General features: G+C 43.5%; 1 protein-coding gene across 1 annotated transcript in view; it reads right to left on the bottom strand.

Moving 5' to 3' along the window:
* Positions 1 to 222: 222 nt before the first annotated feature.
* LOC143781360 (uncharacterized) overlaps positions 223 to 20,797 on the bottom strand; it is a 31,496-nt gene continuing 10,921 nt past the window's right edge. Inside the window, exons 2-5 of the mRNA XM_077267927.1 lie at positions 18,078 to 18,198; positions 16,255 to 16,380; positions 8,390 to 8,860; positions 223 to 5,777 (exon numbers count right to left, since the gene is read on the bottom strand). Of these exons, the coding sequence (XP_077124042.1) occupies positions 2,932 to 5,777; positions 8,390 to 8,860; positions 16,255 to 16,380; positions 18,078 to 18,198 (3,564 nt within the window). The 3' untranslated portion in view covers positions 223 to 2,931. The remainder of the gene's footprint in view (positions 5,778 to 8,389; positions 8,861 to 16,254; positions 16,381 to 18,077; positions 18,199 to 20,797) is intronic.

Below are 20,797 nucleotides of genomic sequence, written 5' to 3'. Positions count from 1 at the left end.
TACGTAACTGGTCTGATCGACAGTAAGGGTGAAGCGTCAAACTAGTTACTACAAGTTAGATATAAACTTTAAGAACTGGATTACTGTTATAGGCCACTTGACCATCAAATCTACCCCAGTAAGGAATAATTTAATTCTTTTCTGCTTTTTGCAAGCATTAAGCAGCAAAATCCATTGTAGATTTCTTGTAATAAAAGAAAACAAAAAGCTCTAGAGTCAAGGTCGGACTTTAAAATATTTATTGAGTACAAAGTTATGTGAAAAATCGAAAACAGAAGGCTGTGTACCCCGGGACCGCATGTTGAGGTAGAAGTGACAGGTCAGGTACGTAACACTACATTGGTTAACAAAACACTGATACAAAATATTTACAAGTTCAACTGTTGGCAGCAACCAGAACGTGACGTCACTGTGTGCGGTGATGAGGGCGGCACGGCGCCATGTGTGGTGACCTTATTGGGAAGCCTGTAAGCTTTGGTCCAAGAAACCAATAGCTCTTATATAGACTGGGGTCAGGAAAACAAATTACTATATAGGCATAAGTGCAATGAATTCAGAATCTCTCAGGGTTGCCCAATCACGACTGGGCTGCGGGCACACCATGAAGGGTACTGCCTCGGACTCCTGGCAGTGAAAGTCTTGAGGACGTAAATATAATGGAAAAATGGCAGCGCTCACTACCCCTCACACTGCAAAATAACATATAATCCCCATAGAAGTGGATGCTACCTGCTTATTGCCTTACAGAAATTTTTATGCCAGTGCTGAAACATAAAAACGAATTGCAAAACTAAGGCTGTGTACACTTGTGGAATGGGGTGCAGAATTTTCTGCACAAAATCCGCATCTCCTGGCAGAAACCGCAGGTGCAAATTTGCCGAGGATTTTGTGCACAAAAGAAGTGACACGCACTTCTTTTAAATCCGCAGATTTTTCCGCACAGCTTTTTTTCCCCATTGATTTACATTGTACTGTAAATCACAGTGCGGATCTGCAGCGTTTCTGCGTGGAAAAATCCGCTGCGGATCCGCACTAAATCTGTATCGTGTGCACATAGCCCAAAAATGAAGATATGCCAGTGGATTGAGCCTTTTTCCAATCTGAACAAACAAACAAACAAAAAAAAGCTATCTAATCCAAACAAAGCAATTTTCTCGCATCTCATTCAGTAGCTCATAATTCCAGGAGTCCCCCACCTCCAGTAATAAGACTTTATTACAATGGGTGGGTGCACACCTGTAGTAAGGAGCAGGTAGATTTTAGGGGTTTTCTCCAGTGAAGAAAATGTATAACACCACATGAGAAAGTAAATCTGAATCTCAGAAATACTTATTTAAATATTAGGATCCTGAATATACTTTGTGCCCGAATTGTCTTCTGTTTCCAGCAGGAAGGTCAGGAGTAAGGAGAGCGCTCAGTCCTCTGCCCGTCTAGCCACCAGAGTAGTCCCAGCAGACCGTGATCCACATTTGTGGCTTATTGATGGCCTGCACAGTCACTGGCCACCGGCATCCCCCGCTTTGGTTTCTTGCCCACTTTTGGTTTCGTTGGAATGTCTTGTTTGCTCACAAAGGAATTTTCCATAGTATTACAGTAAACTGCTTTATGTACTTAATCCCTAGCTGGTCCTTGGTACAATTTGGCTCTCAACAGAGCCAATGCAAAAACTTGTAGGGAAAATGTCACCAAAACTTTTTAATAATCCCAGTAAATACTCGTTAGCCCACATCACATTTTTGAAAAACTGCAATTAGCAATTTAAACATATAAACTTCTCTAGATAAATCTTGGCTGCAACCACTATGGACGCGTTCCCACTCTAAACATGGGTCGTTCTACACTCTTGACTAGTGATACAGTAAATATGGCCAATATTTTTCTAGTTCTGAAAAAAAACAAAACCCTGTCCACAAAATAAAATTGCTGTTTTCACGTTCCCCAGGTCGGGTGCCGAGTCTCTTCTCCCACTGTCTGTTAAAACACACCAGAAGCCTCAACGCTGGACCTGGAAAGGCCGACTAAAGTACAATTATTTTATTTTTTTACAAACTGCAACACGGAAGAAAACCAGATAACCCCTTTAAGGGCAGGATGAATAGAAGCTGCAGTTGTATGTACAGGGCAAGGTGCTTCAGTGTACCTGGTGCTAACGTGTAGCTTTATGGCAAAACAAACAAAAAACAACTACTTCACCCCCCACCAGTGTGAAGTTAACGGGAATCTGTTTGTCCTTCATAGCACCTTGAAGCCAACTGTTTTTTGTTCCCCCCCCCCCCCTACCATCAGGTCGTTGGCGGACTTACATTTACAGCCTCAAAAACAGCAGAGAACCACAGGGTTGCTGCGGATACTGACGGTAGACGTGGGCAGACGACCATACGACACGTTTTGTACGTCTTTAAAGCTGTGGTCACGTGATACTACATGAAATTGCACAACAGAAGAACTTTTGCAGGACTGCTGCATAGTGTAAATACAGCCTTACGCTACCGTCACCTCGTTATTATAGTTATTAATGGCGTACATGGCGTCTGCACTTTGTCGTAACCCGGCTCGGTCCATGACCAGCTCAGCAGGAACTCGAGCGCCTCTTGATGTGTGGAAGTTAGGGAAGCCGTAGTGGGGAGAGGTGACGCGATTTGCTTTCGGTACAGTGCACTATTTACAATTTTACATTTCTAAACTAACTTTTCCCTTTCTGGTTAAACAGCCAGTGGTAAAAAGGCAAGTATCCTACAACGAACATGCCGATGTTCTACACAAGTTCCAGACGAAGGTCGAGGAATCTTGAAATCTGAGACAACACATTGAAAATCTAATTTTCTATCATGTCATTTACACATATAGAACCCCCCAAACCCACAACGACAAAAAAAAGTCTTGTAACTACCAAAAAATTAAAAGGACAACGTTTAACATCTTTAGGCTGCTCTATACTGTAACGACGTAGACCGTGCTGCCATCGTCTCCCTGTGTAGTGTACAATATGGTCGGAGCATCATCCTCTCTCGTTCCTGGATTAGAGTTTTTGGAGGCTGATTCGCCAGCATGGCCGCCTGCTGGGACCCCCGTGAGCTTGTGACTAGTTTGATGGGAAGTCAAGTTCTCGAGGGAATTAAACTTCTGATCACATTTGCTGCATTTAAACAGTCTTTCCAATACAATGGTTGGATGCTGCTCACTGTGGGGCTGGGTGGATACCCCACTCTGCTCGCCAATTTTTCTTATAAACACGGTATTCTGCTGACTAGCGTTCCCTAAAACAGTAGGAGCCGAAGTCTGGGCAGCCACCTGCAAAGTCCTATTTGCACCAACAGAAGCAATATTCGCGATTGGTGCTGCAACGGATCCCGAATTACCAATGCCTAAATTGCCATTCAGGGTGAGGATGGTGGGATTGTTGATGCTCAATGTTCCTTTACTATTAAAGTTATTGGCATTGCCAGTCAGAGCATTATTGCCTATGTAAAGTCCATTTACAGGGGAGAGGTTGCTAAATGCCAGTTTTCCACCAACGACATTACCATTTACGGTGACGACAGTTGCATTGCCAATGCCGGACGAGACATTATCCTTGGAAGGAACAGCAGATCCAGTTAGAATTAACCCAGAATTAGCATCTACAAAGAGTGGAATAGTTTGTCCCAGCGGCGGATTTCCCGCAGCAGACACCGGAATGGCCTTGAGGGCTGCACCACCAACCTTTGGGAGGTTAGAGTTTTTTACACCGAGGGCACTGTTGCTGGTGCCCGTTTGGTTAACATTGATGGCCACAGGTTTTGCTTGCCCAGGAGGTACAGAAAGTGTATTTGTTTGCCCAATTACTGGTGTGATAGCCACAGAGCTAAATTTAGGATTGACAGTTCTGGGAGCGTTAACGGCATTTGTTTGCACGAGTCTTGTGTTCTTATTAATGGTCACTCTGTTGTTCTGTTTTATGCCAGAGATCTGGTTTTCTGCAATATTCAGGGGTGTTGCAAGCACGATTCCTGAACTACCGACCGAGACAGGGAAAGTCAGCATGATACTTTGGTTGCCGTTCACAGGGACAGACAATTGCTGGTTGCCAAGATTTGTACCTCCAGTGACAATAATAGGAGAGGGCTGTGGCACCTGAACTTTGTTGACCAAAACTGCACCACCCTGTTGAGCACCTTGAGTTTGGATTGTTTTATTGGTTGAGGAAGGAAGAGCAGCAGGAGGAGTTTCCCGGTTACTTATGGGTTTGGTTGCTTGAGGCGTCACAGGTGCAGAAGTTTTAAGCTCAATATTTGAGCTACTGGCGGGAGAAGTGCGTGGCGGTTCCGTCATTCCTTCCCCATCCTTGTCATCAATTATTATGATCGTATTGGAGTCCTTCTTTGCTTCCATTGGCCCTCTGGGAGACGGAGGGAAAAAAATTCCAGAACTTCGGATATTAGTGATGGTAATTGGTGGTGTCTGGCGCTTATTATCTTTCACTTCAGGAGTGCTGGTACTCCGAACGTTGCTGATGGTAATTGGTGGAGTTGGGGGCCTCATTTGTTTAATTTCTGGAGTTCCAGCACTGCGAACATTACTGATGGTGATTGGTGGTGTCGGGCACCTTTTTTCCGATTTGCCTGTACTCCGAACATTACTGATGGTAATAGGTGGTGTTTGTCTCCTATTTTCTCTAATTTCAGGTGTCAGAGTTTTCTTAGGGACCTGGATTCCAACAATCACCACAGGAGGACCCGGTTTACTGGTCGGAGGCATAACGCAAGCGGAACCTTGGTTATTCCCAGCGGATCTTGCCACCGGAGTGCGTTTTTGTTCGTCACAGTCGACTATGATCACTGGTGGACTGGCTCTTTTTACAGGAAGCCCACTTTCTGAAGCAGTTTGGGAAGCAGGCCTTTTAGTGGCATGACTTTCATTTACTATGACCTGCTTCATATCTTGAGCATGAAAAGTGGAGGATGAGGGAAGAGCTTGTTTGGAAGCTTTGTCCCCTCCATCTAATGGCAAGGAAGTCTTATTTACAGCCGTTTCCCCGGTTTTCAGCTGCCCAGTCGCTGAAGTCACTTGATGTAATCTGGTAATTTTGGAACCATGGATAGAAAAATGTTGTTGTGGTTGTTGACTGTTATAAGGAGGAATCAGGTTTCGGTCTCTGCCATTATCACTACTGGTCACCGTTTGGGGTAAATGTCTATTCCTCTGGTCACCAACAGCACCAGGACTATTAATGGCTGCAAACACCGGCATGGTTTCAAGAGCTGCCAAGGGAGACATAGATTGTGACCTCTTATGACTGCTGCTGCTGTTTGCAGGCACCATTCCGTACTTCACACCCTGGTTAGCTCCATGAGGCGACGAGACTGCCATGTTGTTTCCATGTATGCCATTGCCCACAGGGAGCTCTGGCTTGTTGGGAAAAAAGTTTGGAGACTTTGAATCTCCAGGCCCTCGATATCCTGTATATGGTGAGGATACCGGCATCATCCCAGGATTCCCCTGAACATTTATTGGAGGGGCACCGTGCCTGACCGGAGGGCGGATATTTGAGTAAGGTGGAGGATTTACTCCACCACTAAAGTATGGGTTGGGAGGAGAAGTGTATCGATGCCCCTGGGCTCCCTCAGTTGGCCCCGGCATAGGATGGTGCAACCTTCTTTGTTCCCAGTGAATGTTTATTCCACACTGATTATTGCAAAAAGCTCCGCAGCCAGGACACGGCGACAAAGGATTCCTCCGATCATGAAACATTGCATCGCGCATGTGAGTAAGATGATTCCGATTTCGGTTCTCAAGATCTGAAATGACAAAATAAATTGTGCCAATTAGGTTCTGCTTTTCTTCATGTACACACTATTCAGGGGCTGCTCTATATACATGTGTAGCAGAGTCCTGTCTGCACTCATTCCAAGAGGTTCTGTGTACAGAAATGGCCACCTCTCTCACTGCATAACTGACCTTTGCACGGAGAGGCTTCAAGTGTTTTTTGACACAAACTTTGAGAATAGAAATAAAAAAAAAAAAAAAAAAAAAAAAAAAAAGAGTTGGATCATATTTCTATAGATGGAAAAGCTGAAATACTCATCATTTGGTTTGGGTGCAGTAAACCTATATCTATATATAGAGTTCAGCTTTCCAAATATGCTTATGCCAAAACTGTAGTAAAATAAGTACATGGGTGTGGAGCGCAGTGAATAATCATTCCCTTTAGTAGCGGGCACACAATCGTCTGGCCGCTGCAGCAAGCAATGAATATTCATTGCTCCACATGCCCATAGTCCCGGCGTGGAGAGCAGTGAGTATTCCGGCAGCTGTCCTCTGCTTGTAAGCAGCGCATGATGTCAATGCCACGAGCTGCTTACAAGCATAAATCCGCTACTGGCATCAGAACAGAACACTGCGAGAGAGCACCGGGAAGGTAAGTAGAATGGTTTATGTTTTTTTTAATGTTTTTCTGATGGGGGTCATGCACACCAGGATGGGGGAGGAGGGGAGCCATGCACACCAGGATGGGGGAGGAGGGGAGCCATGCACACCAGGATGGGGGAGGAGGGGAGCCATGCACACCAGGATGGGGGAGGAGGGGAGCCATGCACACCAGGATGGGGGAGGAGGGGAGCCATGCACACCAGGATGGGGGAGGAGGGGAGCCATGCACACCAGGATGGGGGAGGAGGGGAGCCATGCACACCAGGATGGGGGAGGAGGGGAGCCATGCACACCAGGATGGGGGAGGAGGGGAGCCATGCACACCAGGATGGGGGAGGAGGGGAGCCATGCACACCAGGATGGGGGAGGAGGGGAGCCATGCACACCAGGATGGGGGAGGAGGGGAGCCATGCACACCAGGATGGGGGAGGAGGGGAGCCATGCACACCAGGATGGGGGAGGAGGGGAGCCATGCACACCAGGATGGGGGAGGAGGGGAGCCATGCACACCAGGATGGGGGATGAGGGGAGCCATGCACACCAGGATGGGGGAGGAGGGGAGCCATGCACACCAGGATGGGGGAGGAGGGGAGCCATGCACACCAGGATGGGGGAGGAGGGGAGCCATGCACACCAGGATGGGGGAGGAGGGGAGCCATGCACACCAGGATGGGGGAGGAGGGGAGCCATGCACACCAGGATGGGGGATGAGGGGAGCCATGCACACCAGGATGGGGGATGAGGGGAGCCATGCACACCAGGATGGGGGATGAGGGGAGCCATGCACACCAGGATGGGGGATGAGGGGAGCCATGCACACCAGGATGGGGGATGAGGGGAGCCATGCACACCAGGATGGGGGATGAGGGGAGCCATGCACACCAGGATGGGGGATAAGGGAAGCCATGCATACCAGGATGGGGGATAAGGGAAGCCATGCATACCAGGATGGGGGATGAGGGGGCCATGCACACCAGGCTTATACTCGAGTCAATAAGTTTTCCCATCTTTTTGTGGTAAAATTAGGCGTCTCGGCTTATATTCACGTCAGCTTATATTCTAGTATATATGGTAATAAAATGACCAGATTTCCGATACTACAGCAGCATCAGACCTTCGAAGCATTGCACACACCCAGCTGAGGCCAGTGGACCTCGCACCGGTGTCATCCGCCAGAAGTAATAAATTACCGGAAGAGCCTAAATTCCAGTCCAGCTGCATCAAGCCATGAAGATGTGGTCAGCGCACCACTAAAGTACCACTACCCAAGCCGGCCCGGCCATTTTTTAACATGGTAACACCAGGATATAAAAGTAAAATCGTGTACCATCTTAGCGAGCCCCTGACATTCCTCTGCAGAGATGCCGTGTTCAATGCCAGTGTCCAGGATTCCTCTTCCAGAAGGGGCAGGAATGTGATAAATCACAGCCAGTGATTGGCTGAAGTGGTCACATGTCTGAACAAGCAAAACAGGATGTACAGTGGGCAACTCCGGCAGCACCAAGGTGAATGAGTGACTTTTTTAAAATTATTTTTTGAAAGGTGCTGAGCCTTGATGAAAAACAATAATAAAAAATATATATTATATATATATATATATATATATATATATATATATATATATATATATATATATATATATATATATATATATATATATATATATATATGTCAACAGCCCCTTTAAGAAATGAATCCGCACAGAATTTTGGGCCAATATATAAAAAATTGTGTACAGGAACGAACAGTCAAGGCAAGGGTGACCGAGAATAAACCGTGTCTGTGCTGCCGCCCAGCAGAGCTATCATGTTTTTGGCCCTACGTGGAGCGTTCATACACGTACGGATACAAGACCGATTTACCACCAATCTTGTGCCTTGTTCCGACCAGTTTTTCAGGACAGTAGGAATGTTAGTCGACAACTAATGTTCCTGCAACAAAATGACACAGGTTCAAGCTTTCCTTCTAACTGGACACTTACCGACATGACTACTGGGTGGCCCCATGGGCATTTGCTCATAAGCAAAGACTGGATTTCCATGCCGCTCTGGCACTGGATATGGGGGGCTGGGGTCGGTGGCATTTCTGTAGCTGGGACCAGGGTAGTGTGGAGACAACGGAACCATTCCTGCATTTCCATAAGCAGCCATCGGAGAGGTGGGATGGGACATTCCTTCACCCCTACTGGCATATCCAGGAGATACTGGGCTCCCATTGAAGTAAGCAGGTGGAGGAGTCATATATGGCTTCCCATGATTTCCATCCATAGGAGATGCAGGATACATCCCAGTTGCATTCCACTGAAATCCCATTCTGCACTGGTTATTGCAGAACATCCCGCAACGTGTGCACTGAGCTCCGCCGCGCTCCTGCGACGAGGAAATCTCACTAGGAGCCATAGGAGTGGAGGCTTCCGGAGACTCCCGCTCCACCTTAATCACCGGCTGAGAATCTGGAAAGAAGGAGATATAGGATGGATCAGATAGATTGCAGTGATATAAGACAGGACTACCTTCTTAAAGCAACACTCAGCGATTTTTCTATTACAGTGCTGGAGTGGTGTCACTAACATAAGTTCCCTGCTGCTAGTATTATATTGACCAGCCGACGCCTTCAGCTGTTCCCAACGCCGCTCCGCCCCGGTCCGCCACCTTTGAGATCCTTGCGCGGCCTCGATGTGTCTCTCCTAGATTTACATTAAGTAATGACTTCCAGCTGGCCCAGCAAAGATCCGGCAGGTAAACTGGAGAAGGTAACCAGAGCGGCACCGATGAAGACAGGGGCTGGCGAGTATAATATTGGGCGCAGAGGATTTAGATTAGTGACACCAGGGGTAAAATAATAATAAATAACCACCAGAGTGGGGCTGTAAGATGGTCACAGACGCAGTCATTAAAGTTTACAGCTCAACTGTAAAAAAATAAAAATTATAACATGAGGGAACAAAATGGATCGATGCACATTATAGAAATTTGCTTAAAATGGTTCTTTAACCGTTTCACCCCGAAGCCTGTTTTCACCTTCATGACCGGGCCAATTTTTTCAGTTCTGACCACTGTCACTTTATGGTTATAATTCTGGAATGTTTCACCGATTCTAAGAAAGCTTCCTCGTAACATATTGTACTTCATGATCGTAGTAAAAGTTGTTCAATATTTTCACAAAGAAATGCAAAAAATATTAGAAATTTGTAGAAAATTTCTCAGTTTTCGAGCTTTTAATTTTTATGCCCTTAATCAGAGATGATTTATTTTGTGTGACATAACTAAGTAACATTTTCCCACATGTCTACTTGACAGCAGCACTATTTTGGAAACAATTTTTTTTTGTAGGAAGTAAGAAGGGTTTAAAGTTGACCAGCGATTTCATTTTTCCAACCAACTTTTATTTATTTTTTATTTTATTTTTTTTTTAACCCCTTCCCGACATCTGACGGTATAGTACGTCACATGTCGGGACCCCCGCTTTGATGTGCGCTCCGGCGGTGAGCGCACATCAAAGCCGGGACATGTCAGCTGTTTTGAACAGCTGACATGTGCCCGCAATAGGCGCGAGCAGAATCGCGATCTGCGCGCGCCTATTAACTAGTTAAATGCCGCTGTCAAACGCAGACAGCGGCATTTAACTACCGCATCCGGCCGTGCGGCCGGATATGAGCGCATCGCCGACCCCCGTCACATGATCGGGGGTCGGCGATGCTCCTCCATTGTAACCATAGAGGTCCTTGAGACCTCTATGGTTACTGATTGCCGGTGGCTGTGAGCGCCCCCCTGTGGTCGGCGCTCACAGCACACCTGCAAATCTGCTGTGTAGCAGCGATCTTATGATCACTGCTGCATAGCAGAGCCGATCGGGCTGTGCCTGCTTCTAGCCTCCCATGGAGGCTATAGAAGCATGGCAAAAGTAAAAAAAAAAAAGTTTTTAAAAATGTGAAAAAAATAAAAAAAATATTAAAGTTTAAATCACCCCCCTTTCGCCCCAATCAAAATAAATCAATTAAAAAACCCCCCAACCTACACATATTTGGTATCGCCGCGTTCAGAATCGCCCGATCTATCAATAAAAAAAAAGCATTAACCTGATCGCTAAATGGCGTAATGAGAAAAAAATTTGAAACGCCAGATTTACGTTTTTTTGGTCGCCACGACATTGCATTAAAATGCAATAACGGGCGATCAAAAGAACGTATCTGCACCAAAATGCTATCATTAAAAACGCCAGCTCGGCACGCAAAAAATAAGCCCTCACCTGACCCCAGATCACGAAAAATGGAGACGCTACGAGTATTGGAAAATGGCACAATTTTGTTTTGTTTTGTTTTTTGCAAAGTTTGGAATTTTTTTTCACCACTTAGGTGAAAAATAACCTAGTCATGTTAGGTGTCTATGAACTCGTACTGACCTGGAGAATCATAATGGCAGGTCAGTTTTAGCATTTAGTGAACCTAGCAAAATAGGCAAGCAAGTGTGGGATTGCACTTTTTTTTGCAATTTCACTGCACTTGGAATTTTTTTCCCGTTTTCTAGTACACGACATGCTAAAACCAATGATGTCGTTCAAAAGTACAACTCGTCCCGCAAAAAATAAGCCCTCACATGGCCAAATTGACGGAAAAATAAAAAAGTTATGGCTCTGGGAAGGAGGGGAGCGAAAAACGAAAAAGCTCCGGGGGTGAAGGGGTTAAAGGACATCACATCCGAGGTGACTGAGGGGTCTATATGACAGAAAATACCCAAAAGTGACACCATTCTAAAAACTGCACCCCTCAAGGTGCTCAAAACCACATTCAAGAAGTTTATTAACCCTTCAGGTGCTTCACAGGAACTGAAGCAATGTGGAAGGAAATAATGAACATTTTACTTTTTTCACAAATTTTTACTTTAGACACTTTTTTGTTTTTATTTTCACAAGGGTAACAGGAGAAAATGGACCCCAACATGTGTTGTGCAATTTCTCCCGAGTACGCCGTTACCCATGTGTGGGCGCATAGTTGGGCTCGGAAGGGAAGGAGCGCCACTTGACTTTTTGAACACAAAATTGGCTGTAATCGAGAGTGGTCGCCATGTCGCGTTTGGAGACCCCCTGATGTGCCTAATTGGTAGAAACCCCCACAAGTGACACCATTTTGGAAACTAGACCCCCCTACCCCCTTAAAGGAATTTAGCTAGACGTGTGGTGAGCACCTAAAACCCCCAAGTGCTTCACAGAAATTTATAATGTTGAGCCGTGAAAAGCAAAAACACAACGCATTTTTTACAACAAAACTTTTTGTAGTCCCGATTTCTTTTTTTTATTTTCACAACAGGAGAAAATGGACCCCAAAAATTGTGCAATTTACCCTGAGTGCTCCAATATCCCCTACGTTATGGAAAACTACTCTTTGAGCGCACGGCAATGCTCGGAAGGGAAGGAGTGACTGGAGTGCAGGCTTTGATGTAATGCTCTGATGGCTCCAGGTTGCATTTGGAGAACCCCTGATGGCCTAAACAATGGAACCCCCCCCACACGTGACCCTAATTTGGAAACTAGACTAATTGAATTTATAATATGGTGTTATCTCTAAGTTGTGCGGAGTGCATCAGATTATAAGTGTTGTGTCAACGGGGTAATATAAATAACAAATGGGTTGGTGTAGTGATCAAACATATTATTCAAAAACAACTATTACCAAAAATACCTTTATTTAGAAAATTATTTAAAATTGTAGTAGACAAAACCCGTAGCCCTACAACAATGTGACCAAAAATTTAAAACCAAGTACTTAGGACTACCGTTACCATATCCTTTCTTAATGTACTTTTCTTATCTGTTAGGGGTGATACCACATCTGATATCTCATATCACCTCCCTACTTATTAGTTGTTTGTACCCAAAACAATAGTCGGCCCTAATGCTCCCGGGACTACAACATATCCCATACCCATAAGGGGCATGCCGCTACAGAAATGTGCAAACAGACGATAGATGGTACAAAAAGAAGAAATGTGCAATAATGATAACAAATTGTCACGATACCACAGACCTCTTGCTTTATCTATGGTTTAAAGTACACACTAGCCTAATATTATCAGATGATGATCGGACACCCGCGATATTTGGAATAGGGGTTAATAGTGTGCTGTTAAGGTGCTATAGTCTAACCCTACCAATCCCTATAACCCCTGTCCCTACCTATCATGCGGAGGTTGGCACCCCTAAATAATCACGCAAATGGCGCCCCCGGTCTCGTCGACTATCCCTTAGTAACCCTATTTTGCTTAACCTGACCCATATGCATACAATGGGATAATGGGTCTTAGAGAGGGGGTAAGGGAGGATAGGTATGGGATAATAATATAGGGACCAAAGATAACACCGGTAGGTATGGGGAGTATTTAGATACGAATACGGTCAAAGCACAGAAAAACGTTACTTAATGCCACCCTGATACCATCATTCTATGTCATGTGCATCCATTACCATACTCATATGCTTTGTGTTCGACCAACCGAACCACCTCCTATTGTTATACCCTACCCCGCACTTAAATGTACCACATAATGACTGATAATATTATGCATTTATCTTATCTGGTGTCCAGACGATCATTTCGTGCCAGAGATGCAGCATACGGCCATCATCATACACTGCTTGTAGGCCTACAAGCAGTGTATGATGATGGCCGTATGCTGCATCTCTGCATAGCGGTCTCCCCATCAGCCTCCTGATGAACTGGTATCGTGGCAGGGAAATGCGTTGAGGCACGAAATGATCGTCTGGACACCAGATAAGATAAATGCATAATATTATCAGTCATTATGTGGTACATTTAAGTGCGGGGTAGGGTATAACAATAGGAGGTGGTTCGGTTGGTCGAACACAAAGCATATGAGTATGGTAATGGATGCACATGACATAGAATGATGGTATCAGGGTGGCATTAAGTAACGTTTTTCTGTGCTTTGACCGTATTCGTATCTAAATACTCCCCATACCTACCGGTGTTATCTTTGGTCCCTATATTATTATCCCATACCTATCCTCCCTTACCCCCTCTCTAAGACCCATTATCCCATTGTATGCATATGGGTCAGGTTAAGCAAAATAGGGTTACTAAGGGATAGTCGACGAGACCGGGGGCGCCATTTGCGTGATTATTTAGGGGTGCCAACCTCCGCATGATAGGTAGGGACAGGGGTTATAGGGATTGGTAGGGTTAGACTATAGCACCTTAACAGCACACTATTAACCCCTATTCCAAATATCGCGGGTGTCCGATCATCATCTGATAATATTAGGCTAGTGTGTACTTTAAACCATAGATAAAGCAAGAGGTCTGTGGTATCGTGACAATTTGTTATCATTATTGCACATTTCTTCTTTTTGTACCATCTATCGTCTGTTTGCACATTTCTGTAGCGGCATGCCCCTATGGGTATGGGATATGTTGTAGTCCCGGGAGCATTAGGGCCGACTATTGTTTTGGGTACAAACAACTAATAAGTAGGGAGGTGATATGAGATATCAGATGTGGTATCACCCCTAACAGATAAGAAAAGTACATTAAGAAAGGATATGGTAACGGTAGTCCTAAGTACTTGGTTTTAAATTTTTGGTCACATTGTTGTAGGGCTACGGGTTTTGTCTACTACAATTTTAAATAATTTTCTAAATAAAGGTATTTTTGGTAATAGTTGTTTTTGAATAATATATCAACGGGGTAATAACAAAGTTTATTAATTTGTGGATATGTGGTACGCTTTAACGCAATCCTTAATGCAAAGGCCAGGCTTCTCAGGACAGGTTTCACAATGATATATTGTGTCTTTCCAGATTGCCCTCTTGGAGCATACTCTGCACCTTTTTTGTGATCTTCCTTTCTTTGCTGTTTGGGGAACCTCTGCTGGAAAATATTGGTCTGGTACGATACGAGCACCATCAGTTTCAGAAGTACTGGGACCCTCACCTTCCTGAGTGCCAAACATTAGGGCCCCCAAGATTGGGGCTTAGCACAGCCTTCACTCATTGTCTATGTGACTGCGCTCCGCTATTTTTCTCAGTCTTGTAGATAAAGGAATAAAGCAAAGGTACTCAAGTGTACCTCAACGCCGTTCAGGACAGGGATATTAAAAAAAAACCAAAAACCAGTTCTAGAGACTCCAGTACCCCCACTCAGGATCGTTGGGGGTGCGACTGCTGGGACCCTCAACAATTAGCAAGTTATTTCCCATCTATAGGATAGGGAATAAAGTTACATTTTTCCTAACACAGGGGGAAGTATTATAGTAGTTATATTCTTGTACATAGGAGCAGTATTATAGTAGTTATATTCTTGTACATAGGGGGCATGTATTATAGTAGTTATATACTTGTACATAGTGGGCAGTATTATAGTAGTTATATTCTTGTACATAGGAGTAGTATTATAGTAGTTATATTCTTGTACATAGGGGCAGTATTATAGTAGTTATATTCTTGTACATAGGAGCAGTATTATAGTAGTTATATTCTTGTACATAGGGGCAGTATTATAGTAGTTATATTCTTGTACATAGGAGTAGTATTATAGTAGTTATATTCTTGTATATAGGAGCAGTATTATAGTAGTTATATTCTTGTACATAGGAGCAGTATTATAGTAGTTATATTCTTGTACATAGGGGCAGTATTATAGTAGTTATATTCTTGTACATAGGGGCAGTATTATAGTAGTTATATTCTTGTATATAGGGGCAGTATTATAGTAGTTATATTCTTGTATATAGGAGCAGTATTGTAGTAGTTATATTCTTGTACATAGAGGCAGTATTATAGTAGTTATATTCTTGTACATAGGAGCAGTATTATAGTAGTTATATTCTTGTACATAGGAGCAGTATTATAGTAGTTATATTCTTGTACATAGGAGCAGTATTATAGTAGTTATATTCTTGTACATAGGGGGCAGTATTATAGTAGTTATATTCTTGTACATAGGAGCAGTATTATAGTAGTTATATTCTTGTACATAGGAGCAGTATTATAGTAGTTATATTCTTGTACATAGGGGCAGTATTATAGTAGTTATATTCTTATACATAGGAGCAGTATTATAGTAGTTATATTCTTGTACATAGGAGCAGTATTATAGTAGTTCTATTCTTGTACATAGGAGCAGTATTATAGTAGTTCTATTCTTGTACATAGGGAGCAGTATTATAGTAGTTATATTCTTGTACATAGGGGCAGTATTATAGTAGCTATATTCTTGTATGTAGGAGCAGTATTATAGTAGTTATATTCTTGTAAATAGTGGCAGTATTATAGTAGTTATATTCTTGTACATAGGGGGCAGTATTATAGTAGCTATATTCTTGTACATAGGAGCAGTATTATAGTAGCTATATTCTTGTACATAGGAGCAGTATTATAGTAGCTATATTCTTGTACATAGGAGCAGTATTATAGTAGTTATATTCTTGTACATAGGAGCAGTATTATAGTAGTTATATTCTTGTACATAGGGGCAGTATTATAGTAGTTATATTCTTGTACATAGGGGCAGTATTATAGTAGTTATATTCTTGTACATAGGGGCAGTATTATAGTAGTTATATTCTTGTACATAGGGGCAGTATTATAGTAGCTATCTTCTTGTACATAGTAGCAGTATTATAGTAGCTATATTCCTGTACATAGGAGCAGTATTATAGTAGTTATATTCTTGTACATAGGAGCAGTATTTTATTAGTTCTATTCTTGTACATAGGGGGTAATTAGGTGCCGATACAGCCGTTGTTTCTACCCTGACATTTTAATACCTTAGAATTGATTCCAGTTTCATTTGCTTATTAAATATTAGGAAATATAATAAAGTCACTGCGGCACCTTTGCTGCCATCTGGGGTGCCCTCTGGCTGTTGTTCTTGCCGTTTTGACTTCTTACTGGCATTCACGCATGGTTCTTCTCCCCGCTCGATACGGGACACAATGTCTGGTTTTGGGATGCGATATCCTGTAAAACAATGGACTAAATAAGAAAGCTACATTGGACAACAATATCACCAATTTGATTTAATCCCTTAGCGACAGGGCGAACATTTTTTAAATCTGCCCAGCGTCACTTTATGTAGCGATGGCTCTGTAACCCTTCAACAAATCCAATAGATTTGGATATTGTTTTTTTCGTGACACATTATACTTTACGATAATGGTAAACTTAGGCTACTTTCACACTAGCGTTAACTGCAATCCGCCACAATGCGTCGTTTTGCCGAAAAAACGCATCCTGCAAAAGTGCTTGCAGGATGCGTTTTTTCCCCATAGACTTACATTAAGCGACGTATTGCGACGGATTGACACACGTCGCAACCGTCGTGCGACGGTTGCGCCGTGTTGTGGCGGACCGTCGGGACCAAAAAACGCTACATGTAATGTTTTTTGCTCACGACGGTCCGCTTTTTCCGACCGCGCATGCGCGGCCGGAACTCCGCCCCCACCTCCCCGCACCTCACAATGGGGCAGCGAATGTGCTGGAAAAATGCATCCGCTGCCCCCGTTGTGCGGCGGAGACAACGCTAGCGTCGGGAACCTCGGCCCGACGCTAGTGTGAAAGTAGCCTTATATGGATATGTTTTGTGTTTATTTATAAAAATATCAGAAATTTGTCAAAAATGTTCAAAAAAATTAGCCATTTTCAATCTTTGACCGATTATCCCTTTAATCCAGACAGTAAAAACATTAATAAATAACATTTGCCTCATGCAGACATTTGTAAAATGTTTATTTTTTTAACATTTTAAAAGGTTTAGTTTAAAAATATGTAGCAGTAATTTTTCAAGGAAAATTTACAAAACTTTTTTTTTATTCAGTTTTTATATTACTTTGGGGGTCCTATATATGTATGTATCCCCCAAAAGTGATACCATTTTAAAAACAGCGCCCCACAACGTATTAATAATTGTTTTTGGGTAGCTTATTAACCCTTCAGGTGCTTTTTAGAAATTAATGCAAAGTGACACGACAGGAATGAAAAGATGTATTATTACCTCCTAAATGTTTGTAACCTCTGATCGGGCCGCTATAGCCGGAAGACCCCAAGGTCGTTATTTGGACAAACATTTGGTGCAGATTTGTTTAGATGGGGAGATACAAGTTTAAGCTTTGTGGTAAATTACATGGGATGAAACAGAATCCCAGGTCTGTGAAGGACAAGAAACGGGCAGAGTTATTCTAGGTGGGGAAATAGCGGCCAGCCGCTCCGAAGACCACCGAGGGAGAGATGTCATCCTGTAGGAAGCCACCTTGTACCGGCTACTTGGTTATTGGGGACGCAGCACTGATGATAAAATCTCTATTAAGGAGCAGAAAGGGTCATGGAATATTCATCTACGATACATAGAAAACCTGGCTGTACACTGGTGTCAGAGGCGTCCTCGCGAGGTTTTGCTGAATTAGCAGCCATTACAGATGAGCCCGTCGGTTGGAGATTAATTCAATTTGTCCTGAATTTTACAAAAAAATATTCTCCTAAATTCTTTTTTTTGTGATTTTTTTCTTGTGTGGATTTCAGCGTCGGGCACACCTTTGATGTGAGTGCACGGCAGAATTTTGGCTGCTTTGCTCATCACCGATATACAAGAGTCGTATAGATATTGCTTATGAAGGGGATATTCCCGTTACCAGTCAGCAGCTAACGGCCGCCATCCTTACCCAGCGCCAGCATCGTTTCATAGATTTCCTTCATGAGGTCCTTGTATATTTTCTTCTGAAACTCCTCCAGGTTCTGCCATTGTTCCTCCGAGAAGTAAACTGTGGCATCATCAAAGGTCACCTGAGAGGAAGGGAGAAAATGTTTGTAGGCTCATTACAAGTATCATGGACCATGGGGACATATCCCTGCACAAAATGACTCAAATAACCCCTTTAAGAACTAGCGTGAAGTGCTGAGACTTGTAGTTCCTAACATCTCCTCCAGGCAGCGCCGAAGGTGCGAAGCTTCAGTCCAGAGACTGATTTATTTTTCGCTCTCGTACACGGCGCTCACAGTGAATAATTACACGGCAATTAGGAATCTTTACACGCACGGCAATTAAGCTCTCAAAGAAGCAATTAGTGGAACATAATTAGCAAATAAAGAGAAATATTTAATGTGTGGAGTGTAAATGATTCGCACCACGAAGTCTAATACACCGTGTGGGGACCCTCCAGGTAACGAGCGCAAACACCACCTGACAGCGGTATCATCACTGCGACTCCCAACATCCGCACCGCCAGAGAAACCCACAGAGGATCCCATGGAAGACTGCGCACGATCCCGCAATGACTGAGTGGGAATATTGGGAGACCCTCTTATCCTGCTACAATGACTTACCGCCCCCCTACAGAGCAGGGAACGGCCCGCAGCCCCCTAAACAATGTATAGAGCGATGAGTCAAACCATTTGGGAACAGTCAGACCCCAAAAATATGCAGCTTTTATCACAAATACAACCATCACCACGTAGAAATATTCTCAGATTTTAAGAGCGCCCCAACATTGGAGCAGTGTCAAATCAACCAAGGACTGAACAAACTAACGGGATCGTTTACCGTCCTGGCGTATTTTACCAATTATAATTACTATTTTCTATTTTGTGATTAAGTGAGAAAATGAAAGTTTTACTGAAATGTTCCATTAATTTGCACACGTTCTATTATTATTATAGCGCCATTTATTCCATGGCGCTTTACATGTGAGAAGGGGTGTACATAATAACATGTTCTATCATTTATGCGGAGGATACAGTCACGGACAGAATCGATTGGCAGCAGGTCAGGGCTCCGCGGACTGCGCACAGGGTTATGATGCTTTATTCTATATAGTGTATTGGTTTGGGGGATATTATTTTTGGAGATGTGGATAGTAACCAAAAATAATAAAAGTCAGCACAAAAAAAAAAAAAAAAAAAAAATTAGAATCTTGATTTAAATAAAAGGAAATCAGGAAACAACCTCTGAGAAGTGTTTTGTGTATGCAGAAGGTGAGCTTGTGGTTAAATCAGGGTTTGGTATTACATAAATAAAACAAACCCTTATATTGTAATTATTACAGAGCACTGGGGCTACTTTAGATCCTGTCCTTTCAGGAAGCATTTTCAGCAGGTTCGTTATCAGCAGAGGCAGGAGTTCAAAGACTGGTAACACTACTTTACTGTGCTATCTACAATACATAGAGGTGTTAGGATTCATTGTATCCCTGTCTCTGATGATAATGAGACTGCTGAAAAGTCACAGAACAGGAAGAATGAGTTTAGTGTTAAAATTATATAATTTTTTTTATATACTGATATTAATAGAGTATCAAAACAAGTTATATATTATATTAATATCTATATCTCACAACTGATGTCCCCCATCCACCACACCCCCATTTATAGTTGTAACACTTAATAGTCAAGGTAGGACGTTCCAGAAGTTCAATAATACAAGACAAGCCTCATCATCTTGGGCTAAGATGGCTAAACCCGAACAGCGAGCAGATGAGCCAGCACCGGCGCAGCACAGGGTGGGGTCTATTATCCGGTAATGCAGCAAGGCGCCCATCACTCAGAAGACCAGTCTCACAATGCCGCACTCATGAAGGCTTCCCAATTGGTGGAAGTTATTCATTTTGATATTTTTTCGGGCAGCCTGCGGCTCTCAGAGCATGGTAGGAGTAGTAGTATTACAATAGGTTGGTGAACATTGCATTAGACCCACGTTGAACGGTTTTTTTCAGGTCTGATCTCTGGAAGAGGCAGCTAAGAAATTGTCCAGTTAGTAAACAGATGAAGAACTGAACCAAAGTCCGGCTGGTAGAAAGAAGATGAAAGTTGTGAAACTTTTCATTATCAGTAATTAAGCCAATTACATAAAACTAAAAAATCCTCAGATTAGTCCAGCACTTTTAATTTGGGAAACTAGTTTTAGTACATGGGAAAGGCTGAGCACCTCCCACAGGGTCGGGCAATTTAGGAAACCTTTAATTACCAATGTTATTACTGGGATGACATCACCACATTCTCAGTCACACCCTGACGCCGAGACAGTCTATCTCGAAATGACCCTTAATGACCTGTGGCGCATATAAAGCACTTTATATACTTATATTGTATTTGCTCATTTAGTCACAGGGGTGTGATCCATTTTCTGTTCAGCCACGGGCGTTGCCATGCACTCAATTTGATTTCCCTGGCTGCGCCGACTTCACTGCAACCCCGCACTTGCGCGGTTTGGTGTTTGGAGCCGCGCTTGCGCAGTGTCGAGAGTTGAGCCAGTCGCGGTTGCGCAGTGTCGAGAGAGGAGCCGCCCGCAGTTGCGCAGTGTCGAGAGAGGAGCCGCCCGCAGTTGCGCAGTGTCGAGAGTGGAGCACTAGCGCTACACAAAAGTGTGGACAGCTCCACACTACGCAAG

Source organism: Ranitomeya variabilis, chromosome 6 (genome assembly GCF_051348905.1).
Source record: "Ranitomeya variabilis isolate aRanVar5 chromosome 6, aRanVar5.hap1, whole genome shotgun sequence".
Classification (NCBI taxonomy): Eukaryota; Metazoa; Chordata; class Amphibia; order Anura; family Dendrobatidae; genus Ranitomeya; species Ranitomeya variabilis.
Note: the sequence above shows the minus strand (reverse complement) of the source record. Positions and strands in the feature narration are given on the sequence as shown.